Source organism: Thunnus maccoyii, chromosome 14, assembly GCF_910596095.1.
Source record: "Thunnus maccoyii chromosome 14, fThuMac1.1, whole genome shotgun sequence".
Classification (NCBI taxonomy): Eukaryota; Metazoa; Chordata; class Actinopteri; order Scombriformes; family Scombridae; genus Thunnus; species Thunnus maccoyii.
In genome coordinates this window covers 18,937,385-18,958,516 of record NC_056546.1, presented here as the reverse complement: position 1 = coordinate 18,958,516, position 21,132 = coordinate 18,937,385, and the positions used below count along the sequence as shown (strand labels likewise).

At 36.5% G+C, this 21,132-nt stretch overlaps 1 protein-coding gene across 1 annotated transcript in view; it reads right to left on the bottom strand.

The window, feature by feature from the left end:
• The window catches only part of adgrb3 (adhesion G protein-coupled receptor B3), a 123,910-nt gene that overhangs the window by 24,251 nt on the left and 78,527 nt on the right, over nt 1-21,132 (bottom strand). The window contains exons 13-16 of the mRNA XM_042433483.1: nt 16,095-16,241; nt 14,986-15,061; nt 13,105-13,207; nt 11,860-11,903 (exon numbers count right to left, since the gene is read on the bottom strand). Coding sequence (XP_042289417.1) covers nt 11,860-11,903; nt 13,105-13,207; nt 14,986-15,061; nt 16,095-16,241 — 370 coding nt within the window. The remainder of the gene's footprint in view (nt 1-11,859; nt 11,904-13,104; nt 13,208-14,985; nt 15,062-16,094; nt 16,242-21,132) is intronic.

The window sequence follows — 21,132 nt, the reverse complement described above, 5'->3', positions numbered from 1 at the left end:
TGAACTCTGACAGGCCGAGTGTCTCCTGCCATCTTATTACTAAACCCATAACTTAACCTCATGTCCAAACAGTGTACTCAAGAGGCAAAGAGTGAAGCTCTGTAGCCTCATGATCATCCAGTTACCTTAAAATGCAACAAGCTGGCGCAGCAATATAGATTGGATGACCAGACTGGGCTATAGCCTGTCTTGTTTTTATACATGTCAGTCATTTTTACATATGAGACTACTTTGCTCATCATATATTTCTCCAGGAATGAGGGATAACCATCCAGAAACCTCTTTAAATTCCTTGCATGCCCATATTAGATTAGCTAGACACCAGGCTGGGGGCTCTGAGTGAGCCCTAGGCGATGCACTTTAGGCAATTTTATAAAGTCTTGAAAGAGTGACACACAATGACAGGCAGAGGAGGGTGGGGGCAATGCTGGGAAATTATTCCATCCATCTTGGATCTCTTGATGACGGGCAATTTATATCAGCCTGTGGGCCACGCTGCGTGTGTTAACTGAATGAAGAGAGAAGAAAAATGAGCGCATACATTTTTATGCAGCAAGGAAAAAAAACATATTAATCCTTAGGAGGACACAACCCTGAAAGGAGGAGGAGGATTTGTTAGTTGGGAGGTGAAAATGAAGGTGTCATGCACTTGTTCCTGTCACTTATGCCTATAATCAGTGTATTTAGTAGACCTTCAGTGCACACATAACTGTGGTAGTACAATGCTAAGACATCGGCTGATTCAGTTTGTAATACTTGATACCAACACAACACTGTTTTCAGATGAATTGTTATGAATTTAAACCTATGTTAGTTGCCAATAATTGTAGCAAATTGTGTGCTTCTTAATTTAAACAAAAAAAGACAACATGTGAATCCTGCCCTCTTATATATGGATCGACCCAGCCCAGTTAACAAGTAAAAGAATGGATAGAAACATTGATTAAGACTGACAGACCAGAGTCAGTCAAAACTGTCAGAGTTTGCAAGCACCACCACTGAGTCATCAGAGCATAGTGACACTGTTACACTTGCACTTCAGCATTACCTCAGGGTGCACATGCCCAACATACTGTGCACACACCCGCACACAAAACACAGCAATACCTCCTACTGCCAACTAATGCATGGTTAGTGTCCTCATCAGTCCATCAACAGTCCTTGCTGGAGCGAAGCTTAGAATTACTGTAAACATCGCCCACATTGCCACCGCTCACGGCTGTCGATGTTCTTTTACACAGAGATCATCTCAAAGTGGACACACAGGGGTTCCCAGCAAAAACCAGAAGTGGTTTAATGTTGCAAAAAAATGAATCCACCAGAAATAAAAGATGCAACGCTCTCACCACTATCATCTCTCCGTCTGCAGCACAGACAGTTTCCACTCAAAAACAACCAAAATCTTCCCACAAGAGTCCCTGGGGCTATCTCTGTGGTGCAAATGTGTCGACTTGAAGGTCTGTGACATAAAAAAGTTTGACAACCATTGATCTCGGATATGGAAATGTCAAAGAGTCTTGATGCCAAAGAGGGAAACCATTAGAGGGCACTTTTAACAGAATAAGAAGTGAAGCAAAATTGAACCCAAATCAAATACAACTTTAGCTGAGAGATAAAACTGGAGACTGAAAAGAGTATCAGAAGGTCTAACTATAAATCACCACCTGCATACGTATTTACTGCTTATACAACTTGTCTAACTTGTAAAGTTTTAAACCTAAGCATATTTGAAATGTCTTATTATATATCATTAATAATAAAGACAATATGAATCCAACACAAAACCAGACTGGCAGCCCTATTTATAATGTTTATGAATCAAAAATACCTCTTTCTTTTAGCATTGTATACAATGACACACTGAATGCAGTGTGTATTCAATTATGGTAAAATGGATGCAGAATGTTCTTGGTACATGTATTATATGAATTATATAACACTAAGTAATTATAGATATAACTATTGTGGTAAATCATAGAAAAATCTAAGTTTACAACATTTCACTATTCATCAGTTCTGACTCCATTTTAGCTGTCAGACATTTAAAAATACTTTTTCCTCATTGGAATCAGCAGGTTTTCTACAATATTAACCATCTCAACATTATCTTTGAATGGTTATTTTATGTATCCATTCACTTGAGATGTACAACATGTACAATGTCTTGTACAACTAACATTGTAATTAAATCCACCTATAAAATAAAAAAGAAGGTCTTATTTTACAACAATACATCTCTTACATTCTTTATTATGTTCTTTAGGCTGTTATTTAGTATGTTCTGCAGGGATTCAGAATAAATCCATTCAGTTGACTCAAGCACAGACTGTGTACCTAAAAAGAAGGAGCACTTAATTCTACGGTCTGACTGGAGTCGTACTGTAGTGCATTCTTTCCCACTGTACTTATGAAAATGTATCATATATGTTTGCCAATAAAGATAACAATCTGTTTGGCTTTACCAGATCATAATACTTTCAATAGTATGGTAGTAACAATATAATTTATTACCTCTAGAGTACTTTAAAAAGATTAAACTAGGAAAAATAAATTGTGAAGGAAAAAAATAAGGTATAATAAATGCAGCAGTCTGTAAAAAAGACTGTGAGTTTTAAATATGTTTTTAAAGGACACCGAGATGCTGTTAATCCTGATGTGGCAAGTTGTTCCAGGATCTTCAAGCCTTTACTGATAAAAGTTGTCTTCTGCAGTTTAACATTTGGCCTCATAAAACTCTGCTGGATAATCTGAGAAGGGATGCTAAAACATCTGTGATTAAAAAGTCAAAAAGACAGTCATATGGGCTTTCCACACACTGCTTTACAAGGATTCAGTGGATTTTAAAAGCATCTAATTGCAGGGAAATGCCAAAAGGCCAGAACTAGCTTGTAATGTCATTCTGTAATTTTCTTTTTCTGCAGGTTTAGTGACAGTCTGGACCACTAACAAGTGATTAAAATACTCAAAATGAGCTAAACCAATTAATTAATCTCCCTGAACCATTTAAAGAAAGATGAATTCTAATCCTGGACAGGCTGAACAGTAATCTGATTTTAACTCATTCTTGACTTAAAATGATACCTATATTTTGTACTTATATGTACTGTTACATAAAAATTGTGAAAAAAAAGTGATTTTTCAAAAAAAGTTAAAAACAAACTTGATACCTATATTCTTGATTTCTCAGCAGATTAATTTCCCCCCAAAATATTTATTTTTGAACACTACAGGGACGTTAACTAATCTAAAATCACTGAGTTGCATTTCATATTTGTCCCTTGGCATGGTGGTGGGATATTGATAATTTTAGGTTTGTTTAGTAGCTGAAAATATTGACATTTGAAAGAGTAATAAAAGCGTAAGCATCTAACTGTTTACACTTGATGCTTTGGAGCTGCAGACTTGAGTAAAAGGGAAAAAAAAGATATTGGCTCTCTAGATGTTTTATTTTCCACAATACATGAGGGTTGAATATCAGCACGTTTATTTATATCTTTGTTTAATTCTTTACTGCATTTCTTTTCTTTGCCAGCCAGGTGCCACAGATCATCCTGCAGTCCACATAATGCATTCACTTGAGAAAAAAAAAAGCCCTGTTTTTCTAAATTAACAAGATAATTATCTCACAATTCTGAGACACGTTTTCATGGAAACAATAATTCTAGTCTGTTTTTCTGAATTACGAAGGTACCTCAAAATCCTGACTGCTGTGAACTTCATTGTGCCTAAAGTAGTGTAATTATGGTAAGGACCACTTCTGAGTAGGAAGAAGGTCTTCAAAGATACATGTACGTGTTTTCTTTCATGTTTTTCGTGTTCTTTTATGAACATAATGCATTGTACTTTTTTCTCAGGTTTGACCTGTTGTAAGTGTTATTTTGCCAATAGGTTATCAGATAAATCCTAAAGATTGCTGGTCCAGACGTTCTCTCTAACAGTATTAAAGTTGTGTCATCCCACTGTACCTGTTTGTGGAGGTTACAAACTAAAATAACCTCTCAGCTCTGAAGGCAGTCTGGTGTGTTTGTTTCATCTATTTTTGGGCTTTGACGAAACATTTTTGCTTGTCCTCAGGTGCCTGTGCAAAGTTGACAAGCTAATAACGATACCATCTATATTACTTAAAGACACGAGTATCTCCCAATGTTTCAAACCAAAACCAAAATAAAACTGGATTAAACTAAACAGGTGGGACATGTTTACTTCAAGCTCTCAAGGAGGAATGAGAGCTTCTCCTGGGATTTTGAGGTATGTCATTAATTCAGAAAAACAGAGCAGAATTTTTTTTTTTCATGAAAACTTTTCTCAGAATTCTGAGATAATTATCTCATTAATTCAGAAAAACAGGGTCATTTTTTTTTCCAAGTGAATGCATTACGCTTCCGTATGATTCAGACCTCCAACTCATGTGAAACCTACAATAGCAGCTCTGACAGGTGAATTATTTTGCTTATTTTACCTGCAAAAAATAAATGAGGATTGCTTGGCATTTTTCTCTCCCTCCTCTTCCTTTTCACAGACTTTTTGTGTTACAATGCTATACAGTGATCTATTTTGTGTGATTTTTGAGATGCCTTGGCCAACTGATTTTTGGGTCTGATGTTTGGCTGGAATTTATTTTTGTTGTGTTTGTGATATGGTTTATATTTTCTTGTGTATCTGTTAATAATGTGTCTTATTTGTGCAACCTTTTCAAATATTCTTGGACCAACTAGCTTATGTTTGAACAGTGACAGTGCTAATTATTATTTGATTTGAAACTGGATAATACTAAAGCATTAAAAATTGTACATATGAATACTAGGAGCCATGTGCCAAAAATTGATTTATTCAGAGCATGAGCTGCCTTCCACAAACCAGGTATCATTACACTCTATGAAACATGGCTGAGTAGCAAAATTGCAGACACTGAAATCAAACTACCAAATTATGTTATATAGAGCTGACAGATGCATCAGAGGTGGTGGTGTGGCTACATATGTTCCATCAAATTGGGCCTATGAACTAAATAATACCTCATGGTGTTCCAAAATACTTTGAGTGTCTTTTTGTTAAAGTAATTTTGCATGAGAATAAATATGTCACTATTGGAAATGTATACAGACCCCCCAGCTGCACCTGCTGAGTCCTCTAGATGTTTGAATTCAACTATTAATTCCATTGACTGGAGTAATGAAATTATTATTTTGGGTGACTTTAACAAAAAATGGTTAGATAGGTCTTCCTGGAAAGACAAAACTGTTTTCTCTCATTTGAACCTAACACAACTAATTAATTAACCCACTAGAGTCACTCCCACTTCTCAGTCTTTGCTTGACTGGATACTTGTTTCACATCCAAATCTAATCTTAAAGGCTGGTGTTTTGTCAGATTGCTTCAGTGACCATTCAGTAGTTGTGTACTGTGTGTGGAAGATAAAAATATCAAAATCTCTGCCAAAATTGGCTAAAATTAGACAGCACAAGAAAATGGACCCAGACATGTTTATTCATGATTCAAATTAATACCTGATGTTCAAAACATTTGGGATTTTTCTTATTCCAAATTCAATAAGGTGGTTGATAAACATGCTTCCTTGAAACTTTCAAATGTTAATGGCAGACATTTACCCTGGATCAATTCTGAATTCATATCTCTTTTTAGGCAGAAGGATAAAGCGTGGGCAAAATTTCATCTGACAAGGAAACATAATGACCGGGAAATGTACAGACAACTAAGAAATATCAGCAAGACCAAAGTCAGAAATGTTATATAATTACTACACTATAATCTCCTTAATATAAAGAATGTCTGACTGATAATTTAAAAAATCCTAAACAATTCTGGAGCAAAATAAAAACCATATTTTACACATCAGATAATGTTCTGCTAGTCAATTAACAGTTGCTGATACAATACTGAATTGAATGATGACTGAATGATCCCTCACACATATAGCAGAATCAGCAGGGAGAGCTCTAGGGTCTGTAATGATTAAAATGAAATCATGTCCTGACCTCATTTTTTCAGCTGTCACTAAACTTTATGATTCAATGGTAGGCCCAATTTCATTTTATGCTGCAGGAGTGCAGGGTTTTAAGAATGCCCCCCGACAGTAATGCCATTCAGAATTGAGCCATGTGGTGCTTTCTCAGGGTGCATATATTTACTGCTAAGCGAGCTGTTGAAGGGAACATGGGATAGAAGTCATGTCTTGTAAAGCAGAGATGTGAAATGGTGAGGTTGTGGAACCGCCTTATTCAGTTGCCAGAGGAAAGACTGACCAGCAAGATCTTTAACTGGGATTTAGCACACAGTTATCCTTGGTCAAGGGAGGTCACTGCAATATTTTCTCTTTCTGATTTGAATTTCAGGAATAGCTTGCAGTGTAATATAAATACAGTCAAACAAAAACTATTAAAGATCTATGAGGAAAAATGGAAGGAGGAAATTTGTAAGATACCAAAGCTTAGAAACTACATTCAAATCAAAGAAGATTACTATACAGAACCATATATAAAATTACATTTATAGAGATGGCAAAAGTTCCTGTGTGCTTTCCTGTACGTTCCTGTACTTTACCGGTGGCAGTTGAGGTATGCAGATAAAAAGGTATTCTGGAAGAGCAACATTTATATGTTTTTTTGTGATCTTGGTGTTATCAAGGATGAATTTCATTTTGTGTTTCATTGCCCATTGTACAGTGACTTGAGGAATTATTTGTTTGAAAAGATCCATTTGAAAATCCTGATTTCTTTTGGTGATATGCTGAGTTGGTTTTTTAATATGGAGATTTTTGTTTTGGCTAGATTTTTAGGAGATGCTTGGCAGCTAAGACAGAGAACACTGTCTTCGTAACAGGACATTCCTGCCATGTACAGTGAATGCTCTGAAAAATTCTCCTTTTGAATTTGTGGAACTGTACATCATGATTTGTCATGATCTCTGTCTGGTCTAATTTCATTCCTAACAGTGTAAAAATGATTTCTTATTCCATTTCAGCTTGTCAGTTATTTTTACTTTCATACAAGACACACACTTGATCCCAATAATTACAGACCTATTTCAATTATCTGCTCCATTGCCAAAGTATTTGAAGAAAATATTTATAATCAATTATCACAGTACCTTAGTAATAATAATATCCTTTCTCAATAACAATTTGATTTCAGACTACTGCTCTCTTAAAATTCACTAACAATGTTTTCTCTGCATCATAGTCATCTCACAGGAGCAATATTTATTGATCTCAACAAAGCCATTGACCTGGTGGATCACTATCTTCTTCATGCTATTGGTCTTTCCCAACATGCATTGTTGTGGTTTAATTCGTATATTCACAACAGAATGGATGTAAATCCGGTTTTCTTACTCAGCAGAGAGGTGTGCCTCAAGGTTCTACTTTAGGACCACTTCTTTTCTCTATTTTTTATTAATGATCTCCCACAATTATTTTCTGATTGTTGTGCACAACTATATGCAGATGATACTATTATATATACATCAAAATATTCTTTGTCACAAAATCAAGAGGCCCTGCAATCTGATTTGAATATTCTACAAACTTGGTTGTCAGCTAACAAATTACTGGCCAATAAAACAAAATCTTATTCAATGCTTCTTGGTGTGAGACAGAACCTCAACTCTTTGATATTAACTTGTAATGATGGTTGATCTCTTCAGAAAGTTGAAAAAAATAAAGATCTAGGTGTGTGGATTGACTCTGAACTTACCTGTAAACCACACATTGATCAAGTCATGAAAGAAATACATTTCGGTGTTGGTGATCTGTATTGTTCCAGACATTGTTTTACATTTAGTGTTAGAAAAAGACTTGTTCCACAGCTTATATTACCAATAATGGACTATGCTGACATTATTTACCAGAATGCTTCTAAAACTGATCTTTATCCCCTCAATGTTATAGATAGAGTAACAGACTCTGCAAATTTATATTAGGTTGTTGTTTTTTTACACACCACTGCACAATGCTACACACACTCCAATGGCTCCCTCTTGATATATAAGACATCAAATTCACTGGTACCAATTTATTTTTAAATGCATTAACTTTAACTATCCTTATTGCTTAAAACATTTTATTATTCCTAATTGTTCAAATTATTCACTAAGACACTCTGATCAGATTCTCTTTATGGTCCCCTTTGTATCTAGGGAAGTTGGTAAAAAAAAAAAAAAAAAAAAAAAAAGCTTTTATGTTTCAGGCTCCTTCTGATTGGAATAAGTTACCTGTAGGCTAAATACACGTTCTTTGTCATGATTTGGCACATTTAAAAATGTTTTGTTTCCCTATCTTACAACAAATTGCCTATATTTTCAGTAATACTATCACTGTTCCTTTATAGATTGATCATTTTTCTTTTGATTGTGTGTAGTTTAAGGTTGTAACTCTTCTGTTTTTGTTACTTAGTATTTTGTTTGTTTGGTTGTTTGTTGTTTGTTTTATCATTGTTTTGTTATTATTGTGTCTTTTGTTTTGTGACTGCTTGTTTAAGACCCCCTTGAAAATGAGATGATGTATATCATGATACATGATATATATATCCTGATATAATACATTTTCAGAAACTAATTATCTTGTCAAGACTGATTTCTGTCTCAATATTTTTAAAAAATACATGAATAAATACTTGCTGTATTCATTATACTCTTCATCATATTAGTAATTTTTTGTCTTCTTCTGATTAGTAATATTATTGAAGACACTTTTTATCTTTTTATCAGTAAAAAGATATACAATTAATTTTATGTGAATTCATTAAAAAAAATCACTTCCATCACACAAACTAAACTAAAATTAGGAATATATATATATATCGCACTTTGTAGTGACAGTAACAGCACAGTATGTTCATATTGAGAAGTTGTCTTCTTAGCTCCAGTTGCTTACATTCACAGACAAACTTTTTCTTGTGTTGTCACATAAGAATATTTATGCCTCAGGTTTCTGTCCCTGTGGTGAAAGTAAAGCAGCAGAGACTCAGGTGTGGCAGCTGTTTCACTGTCGCTGCCTCTAGCATTCAACACAGCATTCAGCACAGCATTCACATGTTCTGAATCTGGATCACAACGAGTCACTGCATCGGGCAGCACAGAGGACACAAATCTCCACTTGTGAACATTTTCAGTCGGCTAACTGTTACATTGAGCACCCTCATTTGGTTTGAGCCAACATGGCTGACAGATGGTGTATTACCCCCTCAATGAGTCCTGAGAGTGGCTGCTATTGTATAATAGGCCTAGCCAACTGTTTGAAATGAACATGATAATCATACCATGAAGTCATTCTGTGGCACTCTGATTAAAATGACTTGGTGCAGATCAGGAAAAAAAAATAATGCTGATAATAAACACTTGGTTTGTGAAAGTCAGGGAAAGAGAATGGAGCAGCATTGTCCCAGTTGTATTTTTGTCGGTCAAAAATAGACCACTTGCCCTCAAATACCATGATAGAGGACAGAGCATACACAATTCACATGCTATTTCAAAGTAAAAATAACAACCATCGTATAAACTGTTGCCTGTTCATCCACAGCTGCTGGTAGATTTCCCATGAACAAATCTAAATGTTTCCAGTAGCTGCTCATCCAACTTCACTTAAATCCATAAATAACTAAATAATTAGTATGTATGGGTATGGCTGTGTTGTAACATGCTACACAGTAATGTGCTATGTTTTATTATTCGTGTAAAAATATAAAATAGAAAATATTAATAGATTTACCAATCCAGCCTCCCATCAACAAAACTAAATAGATTTTGAAGTTATAAAGATTTTGATTAAAGTTCTGGTTGATTTGGCGACCCCTGTGGTTGTTTGTGGTAATGCCAAGTGGCTTTTATAGATACAGGGGCCTCGTTTCACTAAAGCACTTACTTTTTGCCAGCACTCTTCACAAGCAGATTGCAAATGATGCCACCATCCTGTTTCACAAATGACTGCCACTCAGAAATTGCTGATAAAGTCCTGCAGTCCTCTCACATGTTCATGCATGGGTCACAAGTACAGTACGATGTTTCTTTTGATTAGTTAAATGTGTCAAAATCAACACATTAGGAAATGATCTCATGTTGCAAGTCACAGCTTGCATGTTGGAAATTTGATGAAACAGGCCCTGGGTCTGCGAGTTTCATTCAAGACGTCACAGCTAATTTGTCAGAAATGCAACAGAAGCCATCATGCCATCAGCAACCTTTTTGTACTATAATTAGTGAATAAGTGTCTCTCAGATAAGGCATTGAACAGGTCTCACTGCAAAGTTGGGGCAAAAGTTGACTTTCACTAGGGGGAAATTGCTGCCACAATTTTTATTAAGTGACACTGTGACAAGAACATTGCTGTCAAACTAACTGTGCAGATGCAAAACTCATTACACTGCAAACAAGGTGACATCAGATCACCTTAAACAGCATCCCAATACCAAATCCAGGGCAAAGAGGGTAAATAAAAAGCACTAAACAAAGGCTTAAAAAATAACGAATGAATTAAGTTTGTAAATCTATACTGTGTGGACAAAATAATAGACACACATTACAATAATACAAGGCAATCAAACATCTCCATGATCATTTTTGAGGCGTTTTGAGGTCTTTGCTAATGTTTGTACTTTGCTTATGCTTTTTTTGTGTGTTGCATGTGTCCTCGTGACTTTTGAGAGTTTTCCCCCTCGTTGCGTTATATAATTCTGCAGTATTTTTGACTGATGCTACAACACGGCAGCATAATGGTTCAGTGGTTAGAACTGTTGCCTCGCAGCAATAAGGTCCTGGGTTTGAACCCCAGCCGTCCAGATCCTTTCTGTGTGGAGTTTGCATGTTCTCCCTGTGTTTGTGTGGGTTTCTGTCGGCTGCTCTGGTTTCCTCCCACCATTAAACAGGGTTAATACTCTTGTCAGTGCCCCTGACCAAGTCACTGGCAAAAAAAACTGGAGTTGGTCCCCGGGTGTTGCACTGCAGCTGCCCACTGCTCCTAGTATGTGTGTGTATAGGATGGGTAAAATGCAGAGGATCAATTTAATTTCTGTTTCAATTTTTGTTTTGTTATGTTCTTCACAGGCTGTCCCCTGTTACCTATCTGTGTCCTTTCATGTTTGGCAAACCAATATAATCTCTTGTTGCCTTTGTGTTTGTTTGTATGTCCATATTGTCTATATACTGTGTGCTTGCAGTAAAAAATCCATTTCAATGTATGTGAGTACTAGGAAATTACAATAAAGCAATTTTAAAAAATAATATTTTACTCATGAATAACTCATATAGTTCTAATTAAAGTCTTGACAAAATCTTGACAACATATGCTGAACACGGGAACACTACAACTGTAAACTCTGTAGACCAATACTGACTTTTTGAAAGATGTTTGACTAGATAATTGTTTGAAAACCTGTTGAACTGAATTCCTTTAGAATTTAACCACAACTTGTGTCAGCAAAATATGAACATCATATGCTTCACAACAGCTACATTCATTCTTGGGTTTTTGTAGTATTATTGTATCTCATCTTGTATTATCTCAATTGTATTATCGCATAAAGTATTCCTATTATTTTGTCTGCCTATTGATTGGAGGGTTTAATTTCTCCAGCTCTCTTGCTTGTTTGCTTTGCTATTTGGTTATCCTGCTTCTTTGCAAAGAAGTGCACAAGAGAATGTGTTCTGTCCTGATGATGCACACTAACCCAATTTCAGAGATGTAACAGAAAAGTAATATACAGTAACAATATACAGCAGTGAGTGGGTAATTTTGAAACTGTAATATTTAATACAATAACTGAAAACAGATTTATTTTAAATAAACAAGCCCAGAAATTCATACGACAGAAAAACTAAGGTAAAAAGTGAAAGTCCATGCCTACTTACATTATGGTGCTGTCCCACAGCGCACAGTAAGGGTTCAGTGTTCCCTGGAAGACAGGAAAAAGATAAAATATTTACAAGGTAAATTACAACGATAATTGATCATTATTACCATTACCACCACCACCATCATCATCATTATTAATGAACTGCATGTATGTCCTTCTACATAAATCCTTTGAGAGTGTGTTTCATGGGTCAGCTAGAGACCATAAATTGAAGTGTGGCATATACTGTCAGAGAAACACACACTTGCTGACACGCTCAGACTTACATTATCCAACACATCCTCATAATTAAACAACCAAATAGGTTGATTGGACCATGCAATCCAGAACGCATTTTGTACAGCATTTTCTAATATGCTGCCTCTATCAGCAGCTTTCCAAAACTGTTACAAATCGCTGTTAAAAAATAATTATGTTTTATGGTGTGACAATGCTGAGGTTAAGGTCTGGTTAAGTTTAGGCACAAAAACAACTTGGTTATGGTTAGGGAAAGATCATGGTTTGGGTTAAAATAATCACTTGAAACATGGTGTGGATTAAGGTTACTACTTCCTTAAAGTTAGATAACCTTCATCGTCATGGCAACAGAAACCATATTTACAGTTTTTAAAAAACTGTCCTGAGTCACGGTTGGAAACGTGACACAGCAGTCTACTGCAGCTAATATTTCTGCTTGACAGCTATCCATCCATCCATCCATCCATCCATCTATGCACCCAACCCGCCACCTCTGAATATGGAAATTTGTCTCCTGATATAGACGTCATCTGAACTGTGTCACCTCTTGAGGTCATAATTACTACAGCCACTAGATGGTGTCTGTCACTCAAATGTAACTATAGATCGTTTTTGGCTAGAGAGTTTACGACCTATACTGTCATTTCTCTTTGGAACACGGGCTGGCTTAATCTCTATGATGAATAAGAAGGCCTGGATCATAAAGGGATTGTCCTTGTAATTATCTGACTGCGGCACACTCTCCTGACACCGGGCGCTTGCAAATTAATTATCAAGCCAATTAACCACCATTGTGTGTAGGCTAATGGGAGGTGATATGTGCTGTGGTCACTGTGGAACATTCAGACAACAACTCTTTCTACAGTGCTGAAAAAAAGAACCTTTTGTGTTTTATACCAAAACTAGCATGAAAAGCAACATTTGTGGATGAAAGCAGCATTTTGATCTAAACAAAGATGTTAGCTACTGTGACTCAAAGTGACAGAATGACTTTGGTGCTTACATTTGCCAGGTGAGCCAGTTCAATCTCCAGGTGGGACTCTGTTGCCTTGGGCTCTGGTCTGACTGTCACAGCAATGACCTTGGAGTTCACAACGGTGTGGTTCCTGAGTCAAACAGAAATACCCAAAAAATGAGAGAATGAATCAAATTTCTTGGACGGCCCTGTCACACTTAATTTGTCATTGAGGGTCAAACCCTGAACTATCTACCTCACTTTCTAACACAATGCGATAAAGCAGAGGCTCAAATTTGATAGGCTATATAAGCTTGACTGTGCTATCATACTGGATATCCCTATAATTGTTATATCATGCTTATGGATATAAAGGATGAACATAATACAACATCTCCAGCGGTCAAAGCCTTAAACCTGATTTTACTTCAAACATCCGAGGTGTCTTTTTATGCTCTGTGAAGTGCAATAACACTTAAGGATTAGGTTTAAGTTCAGAGTCAGTGAGACTTATGTAGGATCTATAAGGAATGCTGGTATTAAAACCTGATTTGGGGTTTCTGAGAAGATTTTGTGCACATATTTTGAATTTAAAGTTCCTCTCTGCTGGCTAATCTAATCTAATTTGGAGTGCAAGTCCCCTGAATTAATTCTTAAACTACTCCAGTACTATTAGGCTAAGATATTTTCTCTAGTGCAGCTTGTATCGAATACTACACCAAATATCACACACTCAATAACAGGAGGGGACTAAAAAGCTGCCCATTAGATGTGAAAGCAGCTATAGAGTATGTTTGCCAGTAATGGTGTTCAAAACATCCAAGCACGACAGAAAACAGGGAGTACAAATCAAAGGCTCGCCCAAACTGAACGAAATGCTTCTTTGTATCCTACGCTTTTAAGATCTGGCATTATAGCCCTGCTTCAAAAACCCTCTCCAGCTATTGTATAGTTGACAGAATATTCTCTCTATTAGAAGCTGAAATCCATGAGCACTTCCCACAAGGAAGAAAACTGTCAACTCCACAAAGGAAAGTAGAGGTGAGACGGCAGCAGCCCCCTGTCCTACCAGCACCACTTGTGCTGAGAATATTTTTGTCTTTTTCATATGGTTTGAGTCGGTTTTCTGGACTTAAAGAAAGGAAATCAATGGTGTAAATGGACAAATTCTCCACTCTAAGTTCACCGAAAAACTTCTGACATTTAGTAGAAAGAAAGTTATTTTCTTCCTTGAAACTTCACAAGCTTAACATTTGGCAAAACCCTCAAGTCTAACACCCCTTGTTCTGCTTATCCTCCTGTTAGTGTGGAGAGGGCAGGCTTCGGTGTCCCATTATGAAATCCTCTCCACATGTGCACAGAGGGCTGCTGCTCCACCTGTGACAGCTGGCCTGGCCGGTCCTGGAATGACCGCTCTGTCCTTGGGACGCTGGTGCCAGGGACTTGTTGACTGGGGTCTGACACCAGGTGTTGATTTGGGACATCCCACTGCTTTTTCCAGGCACTAATGTCATCCCTAATTAACTACATATTCCATGCAACAGTAAGTATGTTTAATTAAGTAGATTAGAGTCAACACAAACACACTAATTCCTCCAAGTTTTATATGAGCATTCAAAACGACTGCACTGGGGACAAAACTAGAACAATTATAAATGGAAAGTATCCTTAAAAATCCTCAACTTTAACTAAGCAGAACAGCAAAAAGTATTTGATCTTCTCTTTCTCCCTTTTGGAAACTTTTAATTTTGTGTCTTTAAAGTGAAAGATTTCAGGGACACCGAGGTCAGGCACGGCATGTTTTTAAGACTTGATCTACTACTATGAATAAAAATGGACACATCTGCAGCTTTCAAAGGATTAAATCTGTCTCATATTTCCTCTTGCCAGCAGACCGGAAAATACAGCCAGGAGATATGCTGCACTTACTTTGGTGAAGGTAGCATGAGTCCAAGAGTCTTGTAAAGAACAGTTCCCAAAATGAAGACGGGCGATCCTTCCATATCTAGAGGAAAAAATGAAACAATTAACTAACACCATTGGTTTTTATATTGACACAAAATATCACAATATCACAAGGTCCACTTGTATCAAGCCAGATTTTTAGTTAAAAGGTAAATATTCAAAATGTCCATACAATGTCTAATGCTGTAAGTTTGGCCTTGCAATAATAGGAAGAAGAAATTAAATTTTAATTGGGAGTAACACTTGGTTGAAATCAACCTGCTAGTTTGCAGTGCTAATGCAATTTCTGCCAGTGACACTTTAAGGAAGAAAGATTTTTTTTTGACAGGGACTTTTTGCAACTGTTACAGACTTTGTTGACTCCAGTATAAGAAGTGCCAAAGTCTCCCTGAGAATCAGCTTCTCACTCTGTCCAAATGAAAGTGGCTGGGATTAGGCACGGGGCACACATTCCTAATCCATCCCTTGTTTTGTTATCTTTGATATATTCCAGATAAGACTGATTACACTAATTAACCAAATTGTCTGGCTCTGGATTGCAATATATATATATACAGCGGCAACTGGCAGTGTTTGAAAGGATGCTGAAAATGCTGAGTCGATTGGAAAACTCAGCAACTGAACAAGCACAGGCAAGCAAACTGGCTTTGTACAAAGGCTTGTAGCATTATTTTACTTTCAAAAAACAAGGGGCGGCATAGCATAAAACATTAAGTAAATACCTTCTGCAGAAGACTGATGTGTCTGTGTGAACGTCTTATTGTAAGATTTCAGACAAAGCAATTCAACTAAAATCATGCAGCTTTTGCTGACATGTCAAGATATTTATTTTCCATTCCTCAGCAGTGGCCACTGAATTTGTCATTATGTATTCACTATGCATTAATCCTGCATTTCCACTACAATTCGCTCTGCAGACTCTAGATGTTACTGCAGGTTTTATATTTTTATATATGTATATATATGTATGTATATAAAAAAATAGGAAAATCGCAAGACAAATAAAGTTTACACATGAAGACTGTGCCTGGTGGACTAAATATTGGATGGCTCTGTGAAATACATTCAGTCACCTGCTGACTGGGAAACAAAGAGGCCCTTTGGGATGACCACTTTATCTTCTGAGTTCCTGGCCCAGTCGACCATGCCTTTACGACCCTTCATGGGGAAGTTGATGTCAGTCATCACAGACACTGCTGGAAGTCTCTGGATGCTGGCCACTGCAGAAACCAAACAAACAGACCAGTGAGGAAATACTGGTGATCAATATGCTTTGGACAATTTATGTGTTTGTGTTAGTAGATTGTGTCTCATGGAGAGTGATTCAACCCAGAAACGAAAATGAAATGAAAATGTGATTATTTTGTACATGTAAATTATAAATTAAAGTATAAGGCTAAACTCACACACAGATTCATGTGTTTATGTATTTCCATATCCATGTTTTAGAAGTCATTTATTTTTGCTCATTTGCTAATCAAGAAATATGCTAATCAAGAAATTTCATATCCTGCAAACCTACCTGAATCTCATCACTCACAGTAACCTGCTGATTAGAGAATGTGTTTTGAATTGATACCATATTGAGCGAGGTTGTCTGTCTTTTTTAATATAAACCAAACTCACACAAGTTAACAAATCTGTAACCAGGAAGCCTCTAAACTTCACACAGGCTGAAAAGCTTAAAACTTCCCACTGTGTAGCAGTTAAAAGTTTTACTTCGCTGTACACTCTGTCTCCACCCAAAACCTGCTAAATCTCTGCTTTGCTGTCAGAGTTAAAACTATCCTCCCTCAGTGGTCATGTTACACCACTTTGGCTTTCTCTTTACTATTAAAGGCACAATCCCTAATCCATATTTAAAAAAAAAAAAAAAAGTATTTACAAAACACAGGGTTAGAGCCTGCTCTCATTCCCATACTGATCAGCAGCTTTGTAAATACTCTGGTTAACACAATACAACAGCTAGTTATCAATGTACAGATGCTGTTAAAATTTGTTTACATGTAATTTTTGTAAATATAGGAGTGTAATAATAGATCTGTATTTTAAAGTATGATGAAATGAGGAACACAGAAAACCTTACTTTTTACCTGTAAACCAAACTAAATTGTCTATGTAAATATCATTTTAATTTATATGTCAGAGAAATCCCTGATTGGGCCTTTAATGCTTTCATGTACACATCACCAAAAAGTGCATAAACAGAGCTACAACTGGCACCTGGCAACTGGCAGACAGGTAATCTCCTTAATCGCTCTTTCCTTTTCCCACCTCCCTGCTGACGTGCCATAAAAGGCCTGTCCATGCACTACGACGACGACAAGGCAAATTCCTGGGATCAACTGAAAAGGCCTCAGCATTACAAGGGGAGGATAAAGCTGCACTGTTCTCTACCTGGTATCACATCCAGTCCCAGTCAGGTGGTGCTTCAGAGAGGGGAATCTGAGGCTAATCCTACCATTGATGCAAAAGCTGTATTGTTCGTTGTGCTCTGCCAATAATACAATTTGAATCCTGGCAAGTCTCCATGTCTGAGTGAAATCTGTGACGGCGAGGGTGTGTCTGTGTGTTTGTGACGGGCATGAAATCACAGAGCACCACGAGACACGCCATTTGCGAAGAGGCCTGCTCACAGCACCAGATGTTGGGAGCAGCAGTTGTATGTGTGTGCATGTGTTTTTGTGTTTGTGGTTTTAGTCACGACGGGGCATCAAGGGTGCTAGGAGGACTGTCTTTCAGAGTGCTGGGTAATTCTGCAGGTAAATGGGGCTTTGCATTTGCCTGATGGGGCTAGACAACACAAATAAAGCGATTATTTAGGATTGTGATGCTTCTGAGCACCAATTCAGTGCACCGAGAATATTTTGCTTATTTTCATGACAAGGAATTATAGTATCACTCATTACGTCTGAATGTGTTCACAAGAGATTCAGCATTCAATAAACTGTCAAAGTTACAAATCAATCAATCAGCTTTTGCAGCCATCATATGTGTGAGTGCAATTGCAATTGATCACTGTTACTGTCAAAATGTTCTCTCAGCCATCGTGGAATACAGCCTCACAAGAGAGAGCCAATAATGTCAAAAGTGCATGATGTACTCCACTTTCAAAGCAGTGTTTAATTTTCAAACATGTCCCAAGCCTCACTTTGTCCTCCAAGTGTTTGCTTGTAAGGAGAGAGAATAAGTTGCTGAAGTGGAGAGCTTTTGCAATCAAGGTTATTTGACTAAAAGTAGGAGGACAGAGGACGATGCACCGGTGACAGTCAGTATTTATCTAGGTGTCAAGAGGCTGCCATAAATTAGTGACGAAATGATGCCGCAATATCTTACTCAGCCAGATGCTCTCCATTTGGCTTCCACTGATGTATCCACAAAACTTTCCATTCCTCTAATCAAAAGGGCCACGTGGCCACCAAGGTACTGTGGTCTGAGCTGAAATTACAGTATGGCTAGCTCCCAAAGTCTGTGCTGTGTCCAGGGATAAAATAATTAATCTGAAAACTCTGGGATGCATGTCTCAGTCATGTATCATCGAAATTGATTTTGGTATATTGACAATTTTTTAAAATCCACAGTAAAATGTGATTGAATTAATGCAGTTTAAAATGTTATATTAATGTTTTTTTATTATAAAAAAAATCTGAGTTTGATTTCTTTTTAAAGCAGCATTTTTCTTTACATTTACAACAAATTGGTGAAACATTTAGTCAGTTCTTTGGCTCAGAATTTCTCCCTACAAGACTTTTTAATATATATTTTTCAACAGCAGCCAGTAAGGCTCTGGTTGATTCTAGCCAGAGGCAGCTCATTACTGCTAGATCTTCAAATAATTGCTCAAAAGCCAAATGGCCCCTCAGACTCTATGCTAAAATTTTCCAAAAAGCGGCTTCAGAAATCTGCCTGCCCCATAGAAATGGTAACTATGCTGTACTTCCAACATTTACTGTACATAGTAAGTAAGACATGATCCTCAAGAGTTTGATGGAAAATAATGTTGCTTTTAAATGAGGCATCACAAAGCTTGTTTTTTTCCCTATCATGTAATGTACAAACAGAAAAATGGTACATAAACCTTACACAGCCTCAAATTATGTCTTTTCCTCACACATAGAAAAGAAAAATAAAATAATTAGGCCCCTCACACAATTTACACCAAGCCTTTTACTATAATGGGGAGAAAATCTACAGGACGCAATGTACCACTATAAAAGATGAACACTAAAAAGGTTTCAAACTATGCAGAGATATATTGTCCAAGGACTCAACACTGCTGCAGTTCATTAACAAGGTACAATCAGAGTAAAGAGGAAGATGGCTCCTCGCTGTGCCTTTTTACTTTTATACTTTTGATGTGCATACTTTAAACACATTCTGTCTGAAAGCCCTTTAGTCACTTGTGAAGAACTAAGAAAAACAAATGATTTAATAAAACTTGACAAATAAACTATTTCTAGTCCTAGAAGTGTGGCTGAAAAACTTTCTTTCTTAACCTGCTTTATCAGCACACACATATTTTTCACTTAGACATTTTTGCAAGATGAGAGCAAAAGTCAATTGTTACTGATATAATTACAATGTTTTGATCCAGTCAGTAACAAGTTGTTCTCTGCCAGGTTTCTTCACACTTACTTTAGCAGCGATCTCAGTGCCTGCAGGTTTTCTCAAAATAGCTCCAGTGCTAAAGTCATGTTTGAGTTAAAAAAAATACCAGTGATTACACTGAATTTTCCTCATTAGGGTGATCAGTATGTTTAACCAATTTACTAAAAATTTACAAATACATGATACTGTTGCCAAACATTATTAATCTTTTAGACTTAGTGAATATGTTTTTCCCATCCCACAGGCAGACAGTATTTTCCATTATTTCAGTAGACAAATGAAAACTTGCAGTCTATCTATCGCAGCAAGAGTTGCAGTGATTGGTCGATTGACAGAAAATTAATCGGCAACCATTTTGATAATCCAATAATCATTTAATAATTTTTCAATGCCAAAAATTCTCTGTCTCCAGCTTCTCAAATCTGAAGATTTGTTGCTTTCATGTGACAGTAAACCACATATCTTTGGACAGTCTAACAGACATTTGAATACATCTCTTTGAGCTGTGGGAAATGATAATGCACATTTTTACTTTCTGACAACTCAGATTTGACAATTAATTGAATAATTAAGAAAATAATCTACAAATTAATCTATAATGAAAATAACTGTTTGTTGATGAGTAAACACTGTATGTCTACATGTATTTGTGTCAAAATTATATTGTATTTATAATGCAGGGCAGGCTTTTCAACAGTCAAATTCATTTTCAAACTGATGCCCCTTTAAATACAGTATCAGGCTAATTTTAATGAAAATATGCATAAGGCCATTATGATCATTTTGCTTAAGTCAAGTTTCTCATGCTGTATGAAATCAATAGAAACTAAGGGTTTCCTGGAAGGTAGAAAAAAACATTCTGAAAGGTGAAAATATTCTTGGAAAATGTAAGCAGTAAATTATATGTTATTTGCAGAAAATGAAAAACAAAAAAACAAAAACAAAAACAAAAAAACACGCAATAACTTCAGTAAAGTCCTCTAAGTAGGAGCCCTGTTTATGCCAGTCAGTGCTATCTTTAAGACTGAAACACAATGCAGAGCTGCATCAGCCTCCATGTTTACTAAAAGATTTTCTGTCATAACATGTCTGATGGATTGACACAGTTTAATCCAAAATCCTCAGGTTTTGAGCAGAGGCCAAACAGTCATATGGATGACTGATACAATAAGAGTCAAGTATGTCATAGTTTAGCTGTACAATACAAACTGCTGTTCAAGGAATTTGTCTAAATCTTGTTAAAACACTTAACTATTAATTTAGAGTCAGTTTCACAGATTAGATTGCATATTGTGTATAAAGCAGGGGTCATGTGTTAATACTTTTTTGAGCATAAAGAGGAGGAAGTGGCAATGAGATTGGACAACTACCATTAAGCCAAATTGGAATAAGTATAAAATAGGAGAAGGGAAGGGCACAGAAATATTCTCACATCTGTGAAAAAAGTCATTAATGTTTGGCATTATGAAAGGTATTCAAGCCCTATTTCCAAGTGTCCATTAC